Raw genomic sequence first — 18,313 nt, 5'->3', positions numbered from 1 at the left:
TATTTTTAAAAGTAATTTTAAATGTATGATTGAACCCAACGAAAAGAAATCCTTAGACCCCTAAATCGAAATGAGGGCACAAATCAAACCGGCTGGAAGCAAACCCTGAACACGAATTGCCAGAGGACAAGCAGGATGGGGGGTATGGGGTGAAGGCTGCGCTGGCAAGGGGTGTCAAGGCAGAGCCCGGAGCCTGACCACCTGGCACGGCTCGGGGCGTGGCCGGGAATCGGGGGAGCCCGAGCAGGGGCGTGGCCTAAGGCGGGAGGGCTGGGCTCCAGGCTCGCAGGGCAACAGCACCACCTGCTGGCCCAGGCCCATCCCCGCACCAGGCGGAGCAAGGGTGCAGCCTGGCTCAGCCACAGGCTTTAGTCAAAACCCAGCGGCAGCCAACTAGAAGCTGCCCAGGCACCCTGGGGCGGGGTGGAATGGGGCTTCCTTGCCCTACCACGCCCAGCTGTCTCCAGTAACAAAGTGAAGGGAGTTTGTTCAGAGAAGGCTGCAGGAGGCTGGGTCTGGGTCGCTGGGAGCCCTGCCCTCCTCCCAACCGCAGGAAGCTCCAGGTCTGCAGAGGTGACAGCACCTCCAGCCCAGGCAGTCGGGAACCCAGACTTCAGAAGCACAAGAAGGTGGCCCCTGACGGGCGCTGCCCAGTGGCAGTTATCACCTCTGGGGGCTCACACTGCTGCCTGCCTGCCTGTGTTGATGATGTTATTTGTGGGACATCTAGGACACAGGGGTCGAGTGGGGTTCAGCCCCTGCACGTTGGCACTGAGAAGGGAGGTACAGCACCAGGTGCCTGGCTGTTGGTCCCCAGGGTTGGCTCTCTGGGCCTGGCAGCACCGGGTGGCGCCCCTGGACTTGCTGCAGCTATGGGAGCTGCCACTGGGTGGAGGGAAGGAAAGCGAAGACACAGGCCATGTTCAGCTACTTTAAAAGGGAGGTTTCATTTCACTATGGACCTCTGCTTCTCTCCAGAACGCGGAACAGGACAGACCAAGCAACTCCAGTCCAGCGCCCAGAGGGACGAAGGCCACAAACCAGGGCTGTCGCAGGACACAGCTCAGCGGGTCGCGAGTGAGAGGTGTCAGCACTCCCAGCACGGAGGGAGCTGGGCCCGCCCCGACGCTCCTGCTTCCCCTTCGCTCATCACTGAGCTGGCACGGCCCTCACACCAGGCCCCTCACTGGCGTCCCCACCCCCTCGCCCTGGCAGGAGACAGCCTCCTTCTCCACCAACCGGCTGACGGTGCGCAGGGCCAGGGGCAGCGCCGTGTTGCTGTCACGGTGGTAGCGGGGGTGGGACACCTCCACGCTGGGCGTGAGCACAAACTGGGCCACGCTGGGCATCTTCAGCAGGTTCAGCAGTTCGGTGGCCCGCGTGCAGATGGCCGCTGCGTCCGCCTCACTGTGCATGGAGCTCAGGGCCGGGCTCTGGGCCAGGGTCCTCATTTTGGACAAGAACAGAGAGACCCTGGCGAAGAAGGACGAGCAGTCAGAGACGCACTTCTCTGCGTGGAGGGCCCGGCTGCCCAGAGCCCCTGCTAGCGTGGCCCTGGTGGGGAGGAGAGTGGCTCGGGGGTGCCCGCACAGCCCAGCCACCCGAGCAGACCCTGTGCTGCTGACACGGTGTCCCCTCGCCTGGGACGGGACCCCTCTTCCTTTTCTCTGGGGAATCGCCGCTGCTTCCCTCTTCCCACCCCTAACCAGTACCGAGGGATTAGGTCTTGACTCCGGGAGGCCAGCTTGGTCAGTGTGGTCATGAGCACGGTGATGACCTGTGGTGGACACTTGGGGAGGGTGGCAGAGGGGCGGGACTGGGTGACCTCAAACAGCAGCGCCTCCAGGGCTTCAAAGAACTTGTTGATCTGCTCCACGGTACATCGCCGGTCCCAGGACACCGACAGGTACTCGCCGATTGCCCACACCTGGTCAGGGACAGGCCTCAGTCCACGCCCAGGCCTCCTCCCAGGGGAGGGATGGGCACGGGCCTGGCCTTACCACACAGGTGAGCATGCTCCCTCTGCTGCGGACGCCGCTCGCACTGCCCACGAACTCCAGCAGCTCTTTTGCCAGCTCCACCACCAGGGAGGGCTGCCGCTTACACAGGGCCAGGAATTGGGAGCTCAGTACCCTGCCCAGAGAAGACCTGGGGCTCGGTCCTGTGGCCGGGTCAGAGCACGGCCCCCTCGGCCGGGGCAAGGGCCCAGGTGCGAGTGGGAAGCACCAGCAGAGGCTGCTCCCTTCAGGGAGGGAAAGATAGTTCCGGCCCTAAAGGAACCTAGTGCCCCGCGGGGGAGGAGGCTGGGCTGGGACTGCCCTCCGTCCTGGACCCAAGGGTGAGAGCGGATCAGCAAGTCCCTATGTATCAGGCCTTCAGCAAGAGGGCAGATGGTCTGGAAGGCTCTGTGGAAGAGGGATCTGGGCCAGAGCTGAAGACAACAGGCTTAGGGGAGGAGGGAAGGACATGGAACATTCTGGGCTGGAGTCTGAGGAGTGACCCAGAAGTGCCAGGCTGGGCTGGGGGGAATGACCTTGGGGGTGGGAGGATGTAAACTGCTGAGGGCCCCGCCTGGAGGGTGGCGCTGTGGTGACAAAGGGACAAAGTGTGTAACTGAAGCCATGACAGCCACATGTGAGGGGTCATGGAACGTGGGGTGCTGGGGTGCTTGAGCTACAGGAGGAATGAAGCCTCCTGGGGCTGGCAGGGCACCTACCTGTGCACGTGAGCCTCATACTGGGGCACCTGGTAGAGCGAGTCACTTCTCTCTAGTAGCAGCAGTGCCAGCTGGTTGATCAGGGCCCCGTCAGCGAACTGGGAGCCAAGAGCGAGAGACAGGTTCAGCCCCACCTCCTGAGCACCACCTTCTGTTGTCTCTGCTGGCCCGGGGGCCACTCACGTGCTTGTTCTGGGGTGAGGATGGCGGGCAGGAAGGCCAGGACCTTGGCCGGGGTTGGTGTATGACTACGCTGACCCCTGAAGAGGTGGCCCTTTAGCCAGTGGGAAACTGAAACCCTGCCAAGGTCAAGGGCCGTGCCAGGGCCCCACTATCATGGGTGTGTGAGGCCCTGGAAGCTGGCTCACCTGCACAACCGCCGAGAAGAACACCTGGAGCAGGATGGGCACAGCCTCGGCGCACTGGACCACTCGGGCACAGCTGGCCATGGGCTGCAGCAGGTGGTGGAGGGGCGCCAACCTGGGGTCACAGCACAGCCCACTGAGTGCCCCGCCATACCCAGACATGCAACCTCATGGTGCCCATGCTGGCGGTCCCAGGCCCCAGTGGCCCCTACCTCTCTGTGGTCCCACTGGCCTTGGCTCGCAGCAGGTGCTGGAAGAGACCCTGGAACTGTGGGTCCCGGAAGGCCTCCAGGCAGCTGGGGACCCTAAGGGAGGTGTCCCAGAGCGGCCTCTCCGCCGACACAGTTGGCAACGACCTGTGAGCAGACAGCTGCCTAAGGCCAGCTCAAGCGCGGGCTCCAGGCGCCGGTCAGGGAGGCTGACTTGGGCTTCCTGCCTTCACAGGTGCAACAAGGGTCAAAGAGAGCCAGGGGCTGATGTCACCTGAACACTGCAGCACCATGACCCACCCATGGGCCTGAAGGCCCTGGGCCTGCAAGGTGGGTCAGAGCCTGAGCGGGGCCCACGACCTAGGGCTGTGACCAGCAGGCTGGCATGAGCCACAGGGAGGCCCTCTGTGGGGTGGTGGATCGTGTTCCAGACCCAGAACAGCCAGGGGAAGAGTGGGCCGGTGGGCAGGGGAAGGAGTAGATCGCAGCTGGAACTGGGGCGAGGGGTCAGCGGGGGCACTCAGGCTTACCTGAGCTGCAGGTCTAAGGCCGCAGTCAGACAGGGCAGGTCAAACAGCGCGTGGAGCATCTCCAGGGCCGTGCTCACGTCCACCAGTGACGGCAGCAGGGCCACAAACTCGGAGGTGAGGGGCGGACTGTTCCAGGCCAGGAACTGCAGTAACAGGACAGTGCTCAGGCGGCCCAGGAGGAGAAGCCCAGCAGCGGGCAGTGTGGAAGCAGAACGTCCACAGAACGCCCAGGCGGGTGCCTGCCACCCTGTCATGGCCCGAGATCCCCATCCGGCAGGGCTCTCTGCCTAGCCTCCCACGTCGCTGTGGCCCAGGAGTCCTGTTTTTTCTTTTTTCTTTCACAATTCTTTTGGTTTTCTATGTCCACTTTTGTACCAACAATTAAATCAGTCACTTCCACCTGCCACTGATGTTTTTTCTCTAGCAAAGGGAATTAATCTCCAGCTGACTGAACAGGCTGCCCAGACAAGCCGCAAAAGACACATCAAAAGCCAATGCCACCAAAGGACCGACCGAACATGCCAGGCAAGGCCCCCAGGTGATAACATCTGTACACATTCTAGAACAAAACTACAAAGTCAGGCCTTCCCAAGAGGCTGGCATGAGTCTTCCCTGACAGTGATGCTGTTATATGTCCTATAAGGGCATCTCAGGCTCCCTGGGTTTCCCCTCTACTCCTGCCGACCCTAGTCTGGGAGAGACCAGGCCCTGTGGTTACAGCCAGCACTTCTGCAGAGCCCCCTAGTGGAGGGGGCCCCGGGGAATGCAGCCTGCCCCAGCACCCAGCACCCTCTCTGGCCTGGGGACAGCCGACTGTACCTTAAAGAGGTTGGGGAAGCTTGATCTGAGAATGCCCAGGTTTCTGCCAAACAGGTGAAGGTTGTCCCTGCAGAACTGGATGAATTCAAAGGCCAGCACCGGGCTGTGGAAGAGTTCAGAAGGTATCCTGGTGAACAGGTGCTGGCAGATGGCTTCCGAGTCCATGGCCGCGGCCTCCCCTGGAAGGTGCAGGCACATCAGGGTGGGACGCCAGACAGGGCGTCCTCACCTAGGCACCAGAGCATCTCTGTGGCAGTCAGGGGCCCTCGCCAACCCAAGTTGGAAACCACCTGAAACATCCTTTGAGGCCCTGGTCTCAAGGCACCCACCTTCAAGGCTCATGAAACCCATGGCAGAGTCCTGAGACCAACACTGAGTCGATGACGTTTTAATTCGCTACGTAAACCCATTTAAAAATGACCACCGGGCCTCCCAGGTGGCGCAGCAGTTGAGCGCTAGGTTGTGAAGCTGTCCGCAGCCTCTGCAGCGCCGGTTCGATCCCCGGCCGCCAGGTGAGGGTCCCACATGGTGCGCAGACCTCTCCTGCCGCCCGCTGCTCCCCTCAGCAGTGTACTTCGGTCCTTCTGCCTGCTCTGCTCCCCGCTCTGGCTCTGGTGGATTCTCTCACCCTCCCGCGCTTCTGACTGTACCCAGTGCTTGTATAAATATATAAATAAATCTTTAAAAAAAAGATCTATTGAATGAATGCATTAAAAAAAAAAAAAAGACCACCATCTGGTGCTCACAGCCCACCAAAAGCACTAAAGTTTTAAATGCAGGGAAGGAGCCCGGCCTGCAGAGAAATGCCACCTCTGTCCTGAGCAGTGGCGGCCCCCGGAGCTCAGGCAGGGGAGGGGCCTCACCGTGGTTCAGGAAGAACTGGGCGACAGGCAGCAGCGCCCGCACGCAGGGAGGGTCCCCACACAGCCGGGTGTGCAGGGCCTTCAGGCAGGGGAGGGTGCGGTAGAGGAGGGAGGGGTCCTGCCTGCAGAGCACGTCCAGCACCAGCACGGCTTCCACCAGGCACTGCAGGGGACGGGGTCCTCAGAAGGTGCCACTCAGCCTGCCCGCCGGCTCCACCCAGCCCACCGCCCGTGGGGGACTCACAGCCTTCTGCAGGTCGGAGTCCGCCTTCCTCAGGGCTCCTGGGGGAGAGGAAGAGAATCCACTGTCTGTGTGTCAGCATCCGGCTGACAAAGCAGAGAGCACGCTGTGCTCTGGAAGCGGGAGCAGAGGGACCGGAAGGCGGAGTCACCCCCCAGGGACAAGGTGAGGTGGGGCTAAGGCCTGCTGGGCTGGGGGGCGCAGCCCTGGGTTGCCCAGACAGGCTCCCTGACATGACCAGCTCCCTGGCCTAGAGGTGTGGAAACAAAACACTCCAAGACAAAGTGCTGCGGGGCCTCCAGCCTCCTGTGACCAGCCCAAGGTGACCCTCTGGGGAGGGGCAGGCGCAGACTCACGCCGGTTGCTCTGCTCAATGAGGCGCTGGCAGTACTCGAGGGCCTTCTCCCGGAGTCGCTCCTGGGGGGGCAGCAGGCTGCTGGCGGTGGAGGCAGCAGAGAGCACAGACAGGGTGGAGCCCTCCAGCTCCGACCTGTCGTCTGTGAAGAGAGCCGACGGCGGTCAGGGACGGGCGCTGCTCCAACACGCAGAGCGGCTCTTTTGCAGGGTGAAGGGACAGCCGCCATCTCAGAGCGCAGGGTGTGGGGGCTGATGCCCCTCCCGGCTGCCCTTGCCCTCGCCAGGCCCCAGTGGAGTGGTTTCTTTCCTGTGTATCCCCACCATTAAATTCTAGCTGGAGGGCAGAGGAGTTCAGGGAAACTGTCGGGTATCTGCTGACATCTGCACTAACGGACCATCGATTCCTCCAATGAGTCTGGGAAGAAACTCCTGGAACCAACCAGGCTCAGCCAAGCAGCCAGTGTCATCTGGGAGCACACGGGGTCCCTCCTGTTGCCTTGTGCCCTCATCCTACCTGCATCTGGGGCACCAGGGCCCTCGGGGTCGCTGTGCAGAAGCCAGGCCCGCAGCATGGAGAAGGCCTGCACGTTCAGCCACTGGTCCTCCGTGAAGTGCTGGCCCGTAGACAGCACCGTGAAGAAATCTGTGGCCACCGCCCCATCCACCTCAGTGATGGGGCCAGGCTGCAGAGGCAAGGAAGGACAGACACACTGCAGGACCCCGGCTGGGAGGGGCAGCGGGCTCACAGCTTCTCATGAAGAGCCGCTGCCTTGCTTGTCCACACCGAGTGTGGGTGTTTATGCTTCTAGAACAAGGAGCCCCCACCCTTTATGAGACACACAAATGCTGGGACTTGAGTTAAGAATATGGGCCTCCTTCAGACACGTGCTCCTTGTCCTTAGGCCCCAGGCCTCAAGAGGCCACCATGGGCTGGGGGGGCTGTGACCCAAAGCTCCACTACAAAGGGGGTGGCAGGAAAGGGATCATTCTGGAACCAGGGCAGATGGAAGGACAGAGAGGAGGAATAGGAGGAATCTTTCAGGCAAGGCTGGTGGGGGGGGGGAGGGGTTCAGGGACGCCCGAGGTCAGCGAGGTTCCGAGAATCTCTCCAGCCTCACCTGCCGCGCTCTGGGTGTGAAGAAGCCTCCAGAGGAGTGTGCCACCCCCTGCTGGACACTGGCATAGCGGAGCCAGTCCACCAGCCTCTTGTTGAGCAGGTTGACCTGGTCTGGGGAGGAGGGAGAACACTGAGGAACCTGCAAATTCCACAGACTGAGACTGCGGGGACTGGCCCCAGGCCTGAAGTCCTAGAGCTCAAGCAGCTGCCCCTACAAAGGCCCCCGCCCTCAGGCCTGCGTGACACCAGCTCCCCCACTGCCCGGGGGATGGTGCTAGTACAGGTCTCTCAAGCAGGGGTGCGGGTACCTTCATGGAAGGTGCCTGGGGCCAGGCCGGTGACTTTCCACAGGACTGGGAGGAGGCGCCTCAGACTGGAGCCCTCGGGCTGCCGGCTCTCCAGGACTTTGAAGACGCGCTGGCCCACGCCTCTGACCTGCTCGCTGGCACCCTGCAGGCCGAGCACAGGTGGCAGTGAAGCACTGCCTGCCCAGGTTTCTGAGCACTTCCTGTCTTGTCTGAAAAAGCTCCTGGGATGGGCCAGGATGGCTGCCACAGCAGGCACACCAGGGTGGGCGAGCACAGGCCAGTGCAGTCCCTGCCCACCGCGGCAGAGAGGGGTGGCTGAAAGCAAGAGCAGCCTGGCAGCGCCATGTGGCCTGGGGAATTTAGTTCTACATATGGAGCAGGTTCTTAAAGTTGAGTGTGACTGGCAGTCCAGCGACAGGGTGACGCATCAGCCGTGACGCTGCTGCCTGTTTCTCCACAAAGCCAGGTGCTTAAAGGTTTCGTTTGCAGCCTCAGGGAACCCTCACGGGAGCCGCACCACCAGCGAAGTTGGGATGGAGGATGCTGGGCGCCCGGGGCGGGGTCTGCCTGTGACCCAGTCGGGTGCGGGGAAGGACATAAAGGCAGTGGTGGGGGTGGCAGAGGGCAGGGGCACGCTGGCTGATCAGGAATTTGACTCTGAAGCCTCAGTGGCCACAGGCTGGGCTGCATCTAAGGACAGAAACCATTCCAGGAATGACGAGTATCCGCGTAGCAACACACTGCTGGCGCCTGGGTGGTTCTGAACCATCTGGAGTCCCTAAAGAGAAGGGGCTGGACAGGACAAGAACAAGGGAGCCTGAGTCTCTCTCAATCACAGTTTTCCCGGGGGAGCTTGGGGGACTTGGGAGGCATCACTGATTAAGGTGGAGGTGCTACGTGGATTCCAATAAAGGCAGTGGATCGTGACACCCCAACTGTCTGCATCCATCCCTGCCTATTGCCAAGAGGCAACCACTGTTTCTGAGCACCCATAGGGGTGTCAGGGAACCAGCATTTCTCTGAAAATTGGAAACAGAGGGACAAAATCCAGGGATCTGGTGCCTCCTGCATGCATGGCACTGCGGGGACCAGGAGAGCAGTGATGGGGGCACTTCTGTGAAGGAGGCATCGCTTCAGTGAGCGGAGAAGGTGAGGGAATAATAAGGCCACTGGACCAATCCTTCCTGAGGTCACAAGCTGGACCCCACATCCAGAGCTGCTGCAGCCACAGAGAGAGGGTGAGGACTCCCACGGAAGGATGTAGACCCCTGGGTGGCAGCTTGGCAACAACCCCAGCCAGGACCTGACTGAGTTTCTGAGATTAGCAGTCTGGGGAGCCTGGGGAGACAGAAGGACCCCACCTGGGAAGCAGCTCATTGGGTCCATATGGAGAGGCCACTGTCTCTTTGAGTCCCTGCAGGAAGGATGGCCAGTCCTCCCCATAGGAGGACACTGAGCAGCACAGATGTCACCATATCTGGGATTCGTATCTAAATAAAAGGGGATGGGGGCCTCCCCAGTGGCGCAGCGGTTGAGCGCTGGGTTGCGAAGCTGCCCGCGGCCTCTGCAACGCAGGTTCGATCCCCGGCTGCTCCCCGGCCACCAGAGGAGGGTCCCACATGGCGCGCAGACCTCTCCTGCCGCCCGCTGCTCCCCTCAGCAGTGTACTTCGGTCCTTCTGCCTGCTCTGCTCCCCGCTCTGGCTCTGGTGAATTCTCTCACCCTCCCGCGCTTCTGACTGTACCCAGTGCTTGTATAAACAAACAAACAAACAAACAAACAAACAAAAAAAACATGCCTCTAAATAAAAGGGGATGGAGCCAGTGGAGGGAGCAGAGCCGAAATGATGCTGGCCCTAGCGATGTTGGAAACAGAAATGAGGGGTCCCCTACTCTCTACTTTCATGCACTTCTGAAGGCAGTGGAGGCTGATACTGGCTGCTGGCCATGACATGGCTGCTGCCATCAATGTGCACATCCTTGGGCCTGGCATCGTCAGTGACATCCAGTGCTTCTAGAACGTCCTGCAGACGCAGGGCGCAGCACCCACCAGAAGCCCAGCTTTTCTCTCTGGCTCACTTTATCAAGAACATCTTTGTAAGCCAGTCTACTCCTCTACCGAGCTCCTCACAGGTGGTTTGAAACATCTGGAAACGTCTGGAAAGGGGACTGTCAGGTTCTGAGTCGCTGCAACATGCCTAGCTGATACCATGATTCCTCCTCTTACAGGCATCGAGGATGTTACAAGGGCCCCGGCCCTGCAGCCTGAATCAGCCTTCCCAGAGCCCTGACTCCCTCCCCCCAGGTGAAGAAGCAGGTGTGTGTGTGTTGGGGGGGGAGTCAGGTGTTGCTGCCCATTCTAGAGATAACCAAAGTGTTGGCGGTACTGGCACCTGAAGCTGTGTTAAAATCGCTGACTGGAGAGGACCCCAAGCTGAGCTGCCCACGCAGGTACCTGGGCCAGGAGCACAGAGGCCACGAGGCTCAGCTGCTGGGTGTTCCGGATGTTTTCACAGGACAGGCTCAGGCTGCCGGAGGGCGACATCTCTCTCAGGATGGCAGCGCACAGAACCTGGTGCTGCTCAGGGCAGGTGGGTGAGCAGAGGCCAGCCTGCAGCAGGTCCACACACGTCTTCTCCAGCCTGCCAGGCAAGACCATGGTGGGCAGGTAGGCAGGACCTCACCCCAACTGAGGGCCTAGCTCCCTGTTGTTCCCTGTTACCCCCAAGGAGTTGTCCAGTCCCTTTGACAGGTGGCAAGAAATTTTGCTAACTGAGAACCTTTGGCACTGGTTTAGGTGGGTGTAAGGCTCAAATGCCAAAGGAATATGGGTGCCAGCTGCTGCACACATTGGGTTCACCTGAATTGGGAGCAAGGACCAGGCTGCAGTGCCCAAAGATAAGACACTTACTTCCTGGGGTATTTTGTGGCAGAGATGATGAGGAAGAGCCTCCGCAGGCCATCAATGGCTTCGGGCCTCCAGTCCTCCTTCTGCAGCAGTTTACTGATCCGGGAAGAGAACTTCCTCAGCTCCTCATCCTGGATCTCCCTAAACAAAGAAGAGACAGTGGGCACTCTGGCATGGAGGGACCTGCTCAAGGACCCAGAAGTGCTGCCCTGAGCAGCAACAGAATGACTCAAGTGTGGCTGAAGGAAAGGACCCCACCATCCACATGCATCTTGGGATAAACTTCCTGACCAGTCACCCCAACTGGCTCCTGTCCCTGGGACTCAGAGACCACAAGGCAGGGATGTTGGGGGACCATCACTCCAGTGATCTACTACAACAAAGCTCAGCAATGGACACTCCCTGCATTCCAGTTTTCTTGTTCTGGGAGCCATAGAACTAAAGCTGATTGAGTCCAGGAGTCCTATTTAAAAAGCCAGGAAATTCAATCTAAAAGAAGTCGATATTCAAAAGATTCCTTCAATCAGCCTTTAACTGCTGGAAACAAGAGTTAACTCTTATATATTAAAGGGTAAATATTATGACACATTGGCAGGATAACCTATTATAATTTCTTCCTCTAAAACTTAATTTGCTTAATGGAAAATATGTCTACTGTGCACTGATAATAGATAAGATATTGAGTAAAGTATGAAAATGGAAGCCTTTTTTAGGCGTCTATTCCAGTCCCAACAGCAAAAAAAAAAAAGGTAATATACCAGCAAGTTACCGTACCAGGGATGACTTGGGGTTGCGGGGAGGTGGTGTTTTGGAGAAAGCCCCCTATAGGCTGTCCCTCCCCATCTCTCCCAAGCAATGGCCGCAGTCCACTAACCCCATGCAGGATCCTACTGGGCTGATGACGTTGAACTATACATGCCAAACCAGAAGCGACCAGATTGCCTAGCACTTTTAATGGAGACTCTTTCCCAGACTGGTGGTTTTTCCCTCACCCCCAATTATTCCTTTCCAATATATTCTCCAAATCACAGGATTCTTTCTGAAAGGCCAATGCACTCAAACCCTTCAATAGTTGCCCACACCCGTCAAATCCAAACTCCTACAGTTGCTAACATGACTCCTGACCCTCCTTCCTTTCCTGACAGCCTTCAAATCCTGTTTCTCTTGCTCCTTCCCTTCACCCAGAACCACTGCCCAAATTATCTTGACTTCTCCCCCTAAGGTTAACTTGCCACTTGTTTTCTTCTGCAAGTTCTTTCATATGTTTCTACTTACTTAGCACCTGTCATAGGGTTTATGTGCTGCCTTAAAAACATCTTATTCAACTCCCACCACAACCACAGTGATTAGCAGAAGGCTGGGTTCTGATTTGTCTCATCCTTCTGGAAACCTCCCCAACCTTGCTCCACCCATCCTGCTTATTCATGTCCTATTTTCTTCCTTTATTCTTCAGCTTACAAGAGATAGTTCTGATAACTTTCCCACCCTTGCTTTCAACTTCTGAAAAATTTAGAAAAACTAAAACTTACTCCAAAAACTAACTTCCAAACCATAGAAATCTATTTCCAAGAGCTCCCCCAAATCACAAGCATAATGAAATTGAAATGTACAGTGAAAACTAATAGGAACTGATAGTTATTAAATTTCTTTAAATCCTAACAGAGAGGAATTGTATAACTCACACATTTTATTTAAGGATATTTAACCATATGCTACCCTAAATTCACCCATCCACCTAAGACAGAAATAAGGGTTGTTCATTCTGCCTTTCCTTCCATGAATTTATGATCGTAAGTACAAGGCAGTGAAATTCTGAGTGGGTCTTAGTGTCTCTTGGTAAGAACTTTGGGTGAACCTGTCACATGTTGAGAGACAAGTTTTTAAAGATACTGTGTTTTCATTTAATCCAGTCCTCAAGTTCAAGAGAACTTAAATTGGAATATTAGAACTCAAACATTGGTCTATCTGCCCCAAATGAAGGAAAGACAAACTGTGCTAGACTTACTAGGATGCAGTGCAACAAATTCACAGCGCACATTCCTACAGATTTCCAAGGATTATTGTTTTGACCACAGAAGCTTCTTGCCCTGTTCACTGATTTAGGAACCTAATCTGCAGGCAAAATCTTGCTTCACTGTTTTTCGTTTTAAGTTTGCCATAGACTTGTGGTTCTGGCTGCATTTTCTTCTGTTAAATAAGAAGCATCAAGTCTTAGACTGCCTTATGGACTGAGGGATTTAGTCCTAACCTACATTTTTCTTTCTTCCCTGATAGGTTAGCTGGTGAGGAAAGGGCTACCAATTACTGGGGCTTCAGACCCAGAACAGAGGGCCAGAAAACAGTGGGTAAATTCTCAATCCAATGTACTCCCCACTTTTTAAATCACAAAATCCTCCCCTGGCTCCCCAAAGCCCTTTGCATGGGCTTGGCTCACTCCATGAACTCTCCATGACTTCATCCCTAACAGCCTCCCCCGCCTCTCTGTGGTTTTGTGCGCTCAAACCCTGGAGCAGCCCACAGCTTCTGTCCACCCGCTCCCTGCCGGATACGCGGTTCTTGGGCGAAACAAGGCGCGGGCTCCCACCCCATTTCATTTCCACTCAACGTCATTCCCATTCAAAACGCTGCTCAGGCGCCCCCTCCTCCGGGGACCAGTTCCACCGTCCCCGGACCATCTAACCCCAAACCTGGCCCGCGGGGCGCCCCGCGTGCCGCTCAGAAACGCCCCCCATCGGGGCCCCCAAGGAAAGGCGCGGAAGACCTGGCCTGGTGGAGCAGACTCTCCGCTCCCGCCGTGAACATCGCGCGGGGAGACGACGCCCGCGGGCTCCCGCCGCTCGCCCTCTAGGGCCACAGTCCCGCCGACTTCCGGGTGGCGTCACATGGCCGCGTCACGTGACCAGAGCGACAGGTCGCTGACCAATGAGCTTCGGCACAGCGTCTCCGGGCGGGGGCGGGGGCGGGGGCGGGGCTGTCAGCGCGGGGCCGCGGATCCCGGCGGGGCCGGAGTCGCCCTCGGCGGCCGAACCTGGGCACCCCGGCAACTTGGCTTCCGGGCCCCGGGCCCCAGGCCAACCCCGGCACCTCCGGGCCCCGGAGCCTCGGCGCCCCGAACCCGGAACCTCCGCGCTGCGGCTGTGCGCTGGCGCCCCTGGGAGACGGAGGTCCCGTCCCGGCCTCCTCGCCCCCGCTCGGCAGGTTCCGTTTCGGAAACACAGTCCGCTCCGTGGGGAGCGGGTCCAGTTCTCTGCACGACCCGAAAATACTGCACCAGCCCTGTCCAGCCCTGTGACTTGTGGGCTGCACGCGCGTCCCCAGTTTCAAATGAATAGCTGCGAGGTGGTTTGTTGGTTTTTTTTTTAACTCCGAGTTGAAAAATATTTATTTTAGAACCTTTGATATAATATTTTCCCCCTTTTTTCTCTTCTTTTATGCTAAAGGTTATTCTGCTTGACATGGGTAAAGCTCCCATTTATTAGCAACGGCTGCTGTAGGCTATGCTTGCTGCTTCCAAAGCGGCGGGTTAACTGCAGGTTAACGGTATCGCAGAGTTGGGGCAACGCGAGCAGAGAGGGAAGTCAGTTTCTGTTCATCCTGAAAGGTGTGTTAGTGCTCAGGTTGTGACTGGCCACAGTATTTCACCCTGCAGACTGTGTGTGCCCCCAGGACAAGATGCAGGGCAGCGACAATCCAGTGTGACAGCCTGACTAGCCTGAACTGGGCAAGATCTTTTTTTTTTATTTTTTTAGTTTTATTTATTTATTTATTTGTTTGTTTGTTTGTTTGTTTGTTTATTTATTTATACAAGCACTGGGTACAGTCAGAAGCGCGGGAGGGTGAGAGAATTCACCAGAGCCAGAGCGGGGAGCAGAGCAGGCAGAAGGACCGAAGTACACTGCTGAGGGGAGCAGCGGGCGGCAGGAGAGGTCTGCGCAGATTGTGGGACCCTCCTCTGGTGGCCGGGGAGCAGCCGGGGATCGAACCGGCGCTGCAGAGGCTGCGGGCAGCTTCGCAACCCAGCGCTCAACCGCTGCGCCACCGGGGAGGCCCAAGATCTTTTTTTTTTTTTTTAATTATTTTATATATTTATACAAGCACTGTGTACAGTCAGAAACGTGGCAGGATGACAGAATTCACCAGAGCCAGAGCAGAGAGCAGAGAGCAGAACAGGCAGACTGACAAAGTACACTGCTGAGGGGAGCAATGGGCGTGTCAGGAGAGGTCTGAGCACCATGTGGGACCCTCGCCCAGCGACCAGGGATGGAACCGGCGCTGCAGAGGCTGCAGGCAGCTTTGCAACCCAGCGCTCAACTGCTGCGCCACCAGGGAGGCCCAACTGGGCAAGATCTTGAAGGAGGAAGATGTCCAGAGGGGAGTCTAAGATTGAAATGGGACAAACATGAGGGCCCAGGGGTGAGCCAGTTGGTGGGACCTCACCCACACACTTTTGAGTCCAGGGCATGACTCAAAAGCAGGCGGTGGACAATAACAGGGTTTATTTATATGAGGAGTAAGAAAAGGGAGGACCGGGAAGAGAAAGAGAGCGGCAAGAGCGCTTGGTGGCACATGGCCAGGTGTCTGTTTAACTCCACGTAGTGTCTGCTGAGCCAAAGCCAGGTCCAAGCCTAAGCTATACTGTGGCAAGCTGGCAGCTTCTCCATGGACACCCCTTCTCACCAGCAGTTTTAACTGCCTGGCCATACAGTATACCAAAACCCAGGGGTTGATCTTCCCAAACCCCAGCTCTGCCCCTATTTCTCATTATCCCCCACCCTCCCACCGACTACCCCCCCTACTCCCCATTCCCCAGCTCTGGATGTCAGGAAAACTGGACATTCCCATCAAAGGGAGCAGCATCTAGTCATAATGGTGGGGGAACAGGGAGAAGATCGTCATTGCAACTTAGGTTGGTGGCAGGGACCCATAGGGTTACAACTCAGTCCCATGAGGAGGCGCCACATGGCTGGTGCTGCTAGCCCAGAAAAGCTAAGGGTACTCACAGTTGCCACAGCTGGATTACTTGCTGAAGGAAGTTGCTGGGACAGAAGCATCATCCTGCCCCCAGGCTCCTCCACAGTCCAGCTGGCAGAGCAGAGAGGGGGCTTGTGTGCCGGACCCAGGATCACAAGGTGGAACCCGATGACTTGGCTCTGGTGGGGTTTGCTGGCTTGAGCGCTGGCGTACAATCAAAAGTAACCACAGTTAACTGGTAAATTTGAGACCTGGAAAGGAGTTCAACAGTTAGTTTCATAGCTTAAAAAAAAGTTTATCAAGTAAAACAACACGCACCCATCTTAAAAGAAGCCAAAGATGTGTTCCATTCCTATAAACCAGCAGGGTGCTGGAAATGGTTCCCTGCTGGCAGCATGGTGTGTCATGTCGGGCACTTCCGTGGTGCCACTACTCCTGTGATGGCTGATTTCAAGCTACTGACACTGACATCACTGAACAAAGTCTGGGGAGATGCTGGCAGCACCTGCGCAGGAGCAGCAGATGTGAAGCTTGAGAGCACAGATAACAGCAGCGTGATAGTGACGAGTTGAACATCTATTACCTTTGTTTTTCATCGACTTAATTGTAAGTTTATATACTTTTGAATAATGGCTTTGACAGCAGCTCACAAAATTCCTGCAGCTTTAACAAGCACCCTCCCACGCTGGCTCTTGCACCCCCGGCTATAAAGCCTCCTGCCTGCCCTGGCCGGGACAGAGGACGCGTCTGACGCCCACAGGTTTGTCTCCCTTCCTGGTCAAATCCCACTCCCCTACCCCAGAGGCATCCTCCGCCTCACTATTACCCCGGCCCTGAGTCTCACCTCTTTAGAGCTTGTCCTTCGCCAACAGCACTTCTCTGCCCTCAGCGCCCGTGAGCACGGCCGTGTTGCATGTGATAGCACTTCCTGTGCACGGTCCAGTTTGATGAATTCACCGTGAGTTGTGCATTCTGTCCATGTATGGGCTCCACATTTTGGCAATATTGACAGAACTGGGATGCATTCTCTCTTTGGTATACACCCCTGTTCCCAGGGCAGCTGAACTTCACTAAGAAACTGCCACCAGCCATCCTTTCCTCCCCACACGAGCCCCAGCCCTGCCCGGCCCACTCGGGACATCACCAAAGGTATTGTTTGGCCTGTTTCTTACCAAATGTGTATTTGTGTCAATTGTTTTAAGGCCTGTAGCGTAAGTGAAAATTATCAGGTTTTTCTGCCTTCCCGCCTAAAATTAGCATTAATAATGGATTCCTGCGGTCCTACATGCATGCCTGATGGTGGACACATGAAGTAGGGTGTGGGCATGCATAGGTGGGCACACCTGGGCTGAGACTGGTCTTACAAGGGCGGCGTCACAGGGCTGCCAGTAGAAAGCAGAATGAGAGCAGAACCAGCAGAGCAGTAAAGGAGTAGAGACGACGAGAGAACGCCCGAGAGCCCAGAAGGAGTGAAGACTCGCTGGGGGCTGGGAGGCCTGCCAGCCTCCTACGCCCCTACCTTGTAAAAAGCTCAATAAAAGCCTGAAAAAGCCACTGAGGGCTCCAAGACTCTCCTTTACCCGTCTGCTCAGATCATAGAGAATCTGCCCTGTGCCTTGCTGGCTCTACAAGATCTTACCAGTAAGAAATGGTTCTTAATCAAAACAACACTTAGAAAACAAAACAAAAAGCTCATTGTAGCTCCCTGGAGGAAACGTTTTCTCTCTTGCTTGCTAACTGGCTAACATCTTAAAATATTAAGCATCTGTTAATATTGCTTTATGGCTTATAGTCAGAACCTTGTTACAATGAACAGAGTAAAAGAGAAGTGTGCAAACGTCAGTTATACCTGTAGACAACCTTCAACTCTGAAAAAGGCAGTTATTTTAATTTTTTTATTATTTGTCATTTTAATTTTTAAGTTACAGTTTCACTGCTCTGTATGCGCACATGTCCACTCACCCTCCACCAAACCACTTGTGCCCTATCGACTTTGCTCCCCCAGACCTTCTGCCCTCTGGTAACCAGTTAATTTTTTCACCAATTCCAAGATTTGTTTTTGCTGTAACTTGCCAGTGTTATTATTTGATGATTTATGTCCCACATAAACAAGACCATCTGATAGGAGTCTTTCACTTTCTGACTTACGGCACATAATCACTGGGTCATACGAATACCAAAGCAGCTTGACAATGTCCGTGACAAACTCCAAGTTAGAGGCAGTCTGCAGTAGGACACCCTACCTAGTGCCTCATGATGATGGTTTGATTGTAAATCTCATAGCCATTAATCCAAGGCGGCCAATTTCCCCACAGCTGACATGTATCATGTCACTTAACCCACAGAGTGTTCTGGAGGTAGGGATGGAATTTCTTGCAGGTTTAAGTCTTCCAGCTGGACTTTGAACTCAGGTTTGTCTGCTCCAAAGTCCACATCCAACCCCCTCTGCCTTCTTTCAGTGCCTGGAGGAGGCAGGACCCCTAGGACAGCATGCACAGGAGCACACGTCTCATGTGGCCATGTGCCAGCAGGGAGGACACACATCTGCCCAGGACACACATCTGCCCAGGGGGGAGGGAGGCAGGAGGGCAGTTCTACTGATTCCTGCACGCCCACCATCCTGGACCCACAGGCATGCGTGCTCTGGGCCGACAAACCACCCTCAGGGAGGCCTCCTCCATGCAGCTTCTCCCAGGAGTGGGCTGGTTAGGGGAGAGAGCACCCCTAACTCGCAGCTGCCACTTGGAGGCTGCACTCCTACCCCTCATCCACCTGACCATCGGCAGCCACTCACAAGGACACACAGAGTCCTGGTGTCTTTTCTTTAATATATAATTTTATTTCTGGTTATAGAAACAAATGCTAAGAGGAGAAACAAAACTTCCCCATCCACATACAACAATTTAATAG

General features: G+C 56.2%; 1 protein-coding gene across 1 annotated transcript; it reads right to left on the bottom strand.

Annotated features, from left to right (window-relative positions):
• Positions 1-1,166: 1,166 nt before the first annotated feature.
• Positions 1,167-13,234, bottom strand: AP5Z1 (adaptor related protein complex 5 subunit zeta 1; the record flags this gene model as incomplete). The annotated part of the gene is made up of 17 exons (XM_084249133.1): positions 1,167-1,473; positions 1,713-1,927; positions 2,001-2,133; positions 2,717-2,814; positions 3,085-3,196; positions 3,294-3,437; positions 3,821-3,963; positions 4,640-4,818; positions 5,503-5,665; positions 5,747-5,784; positions 6,100-6,240; positions 6,615-6,783; positions 7,219-7,328; positions 7,526-7,667; positions 9,980-10,166; positions 10,436-10,573; positions 13,194-13,234. 17 exons carry the CDS (start codon positions 13,232-13,234, stop codon positions 1,170-1,172), a joined length of 2,457 nt encoding a protein of 818 aa, XP_084105259.1. The 3' UTR covers positions 1,167-1,169.
• Between the last annotated feature and the right edge of the window lie 5,079 nt (positions 13,235-18,313).

The sequence above is a fragment of the Talpa europaea genome, assembly GCF_964194135.1.
Source record: "Talpa europaea genome assembly, chromosome: 12".
Classification (NCBI taxonomy): domain Eukaryota; kingdom Metazoa; phylum Chordata; class Mammalia; order Eulipotyphla; family Talpidae; genus Talpa; species Talpa europaea.
The sequence above is the reverse complement of the archived record's forward strand: the minus strand, read 5'-3'. Positions and strand labels throughout refer to the sequence as shown.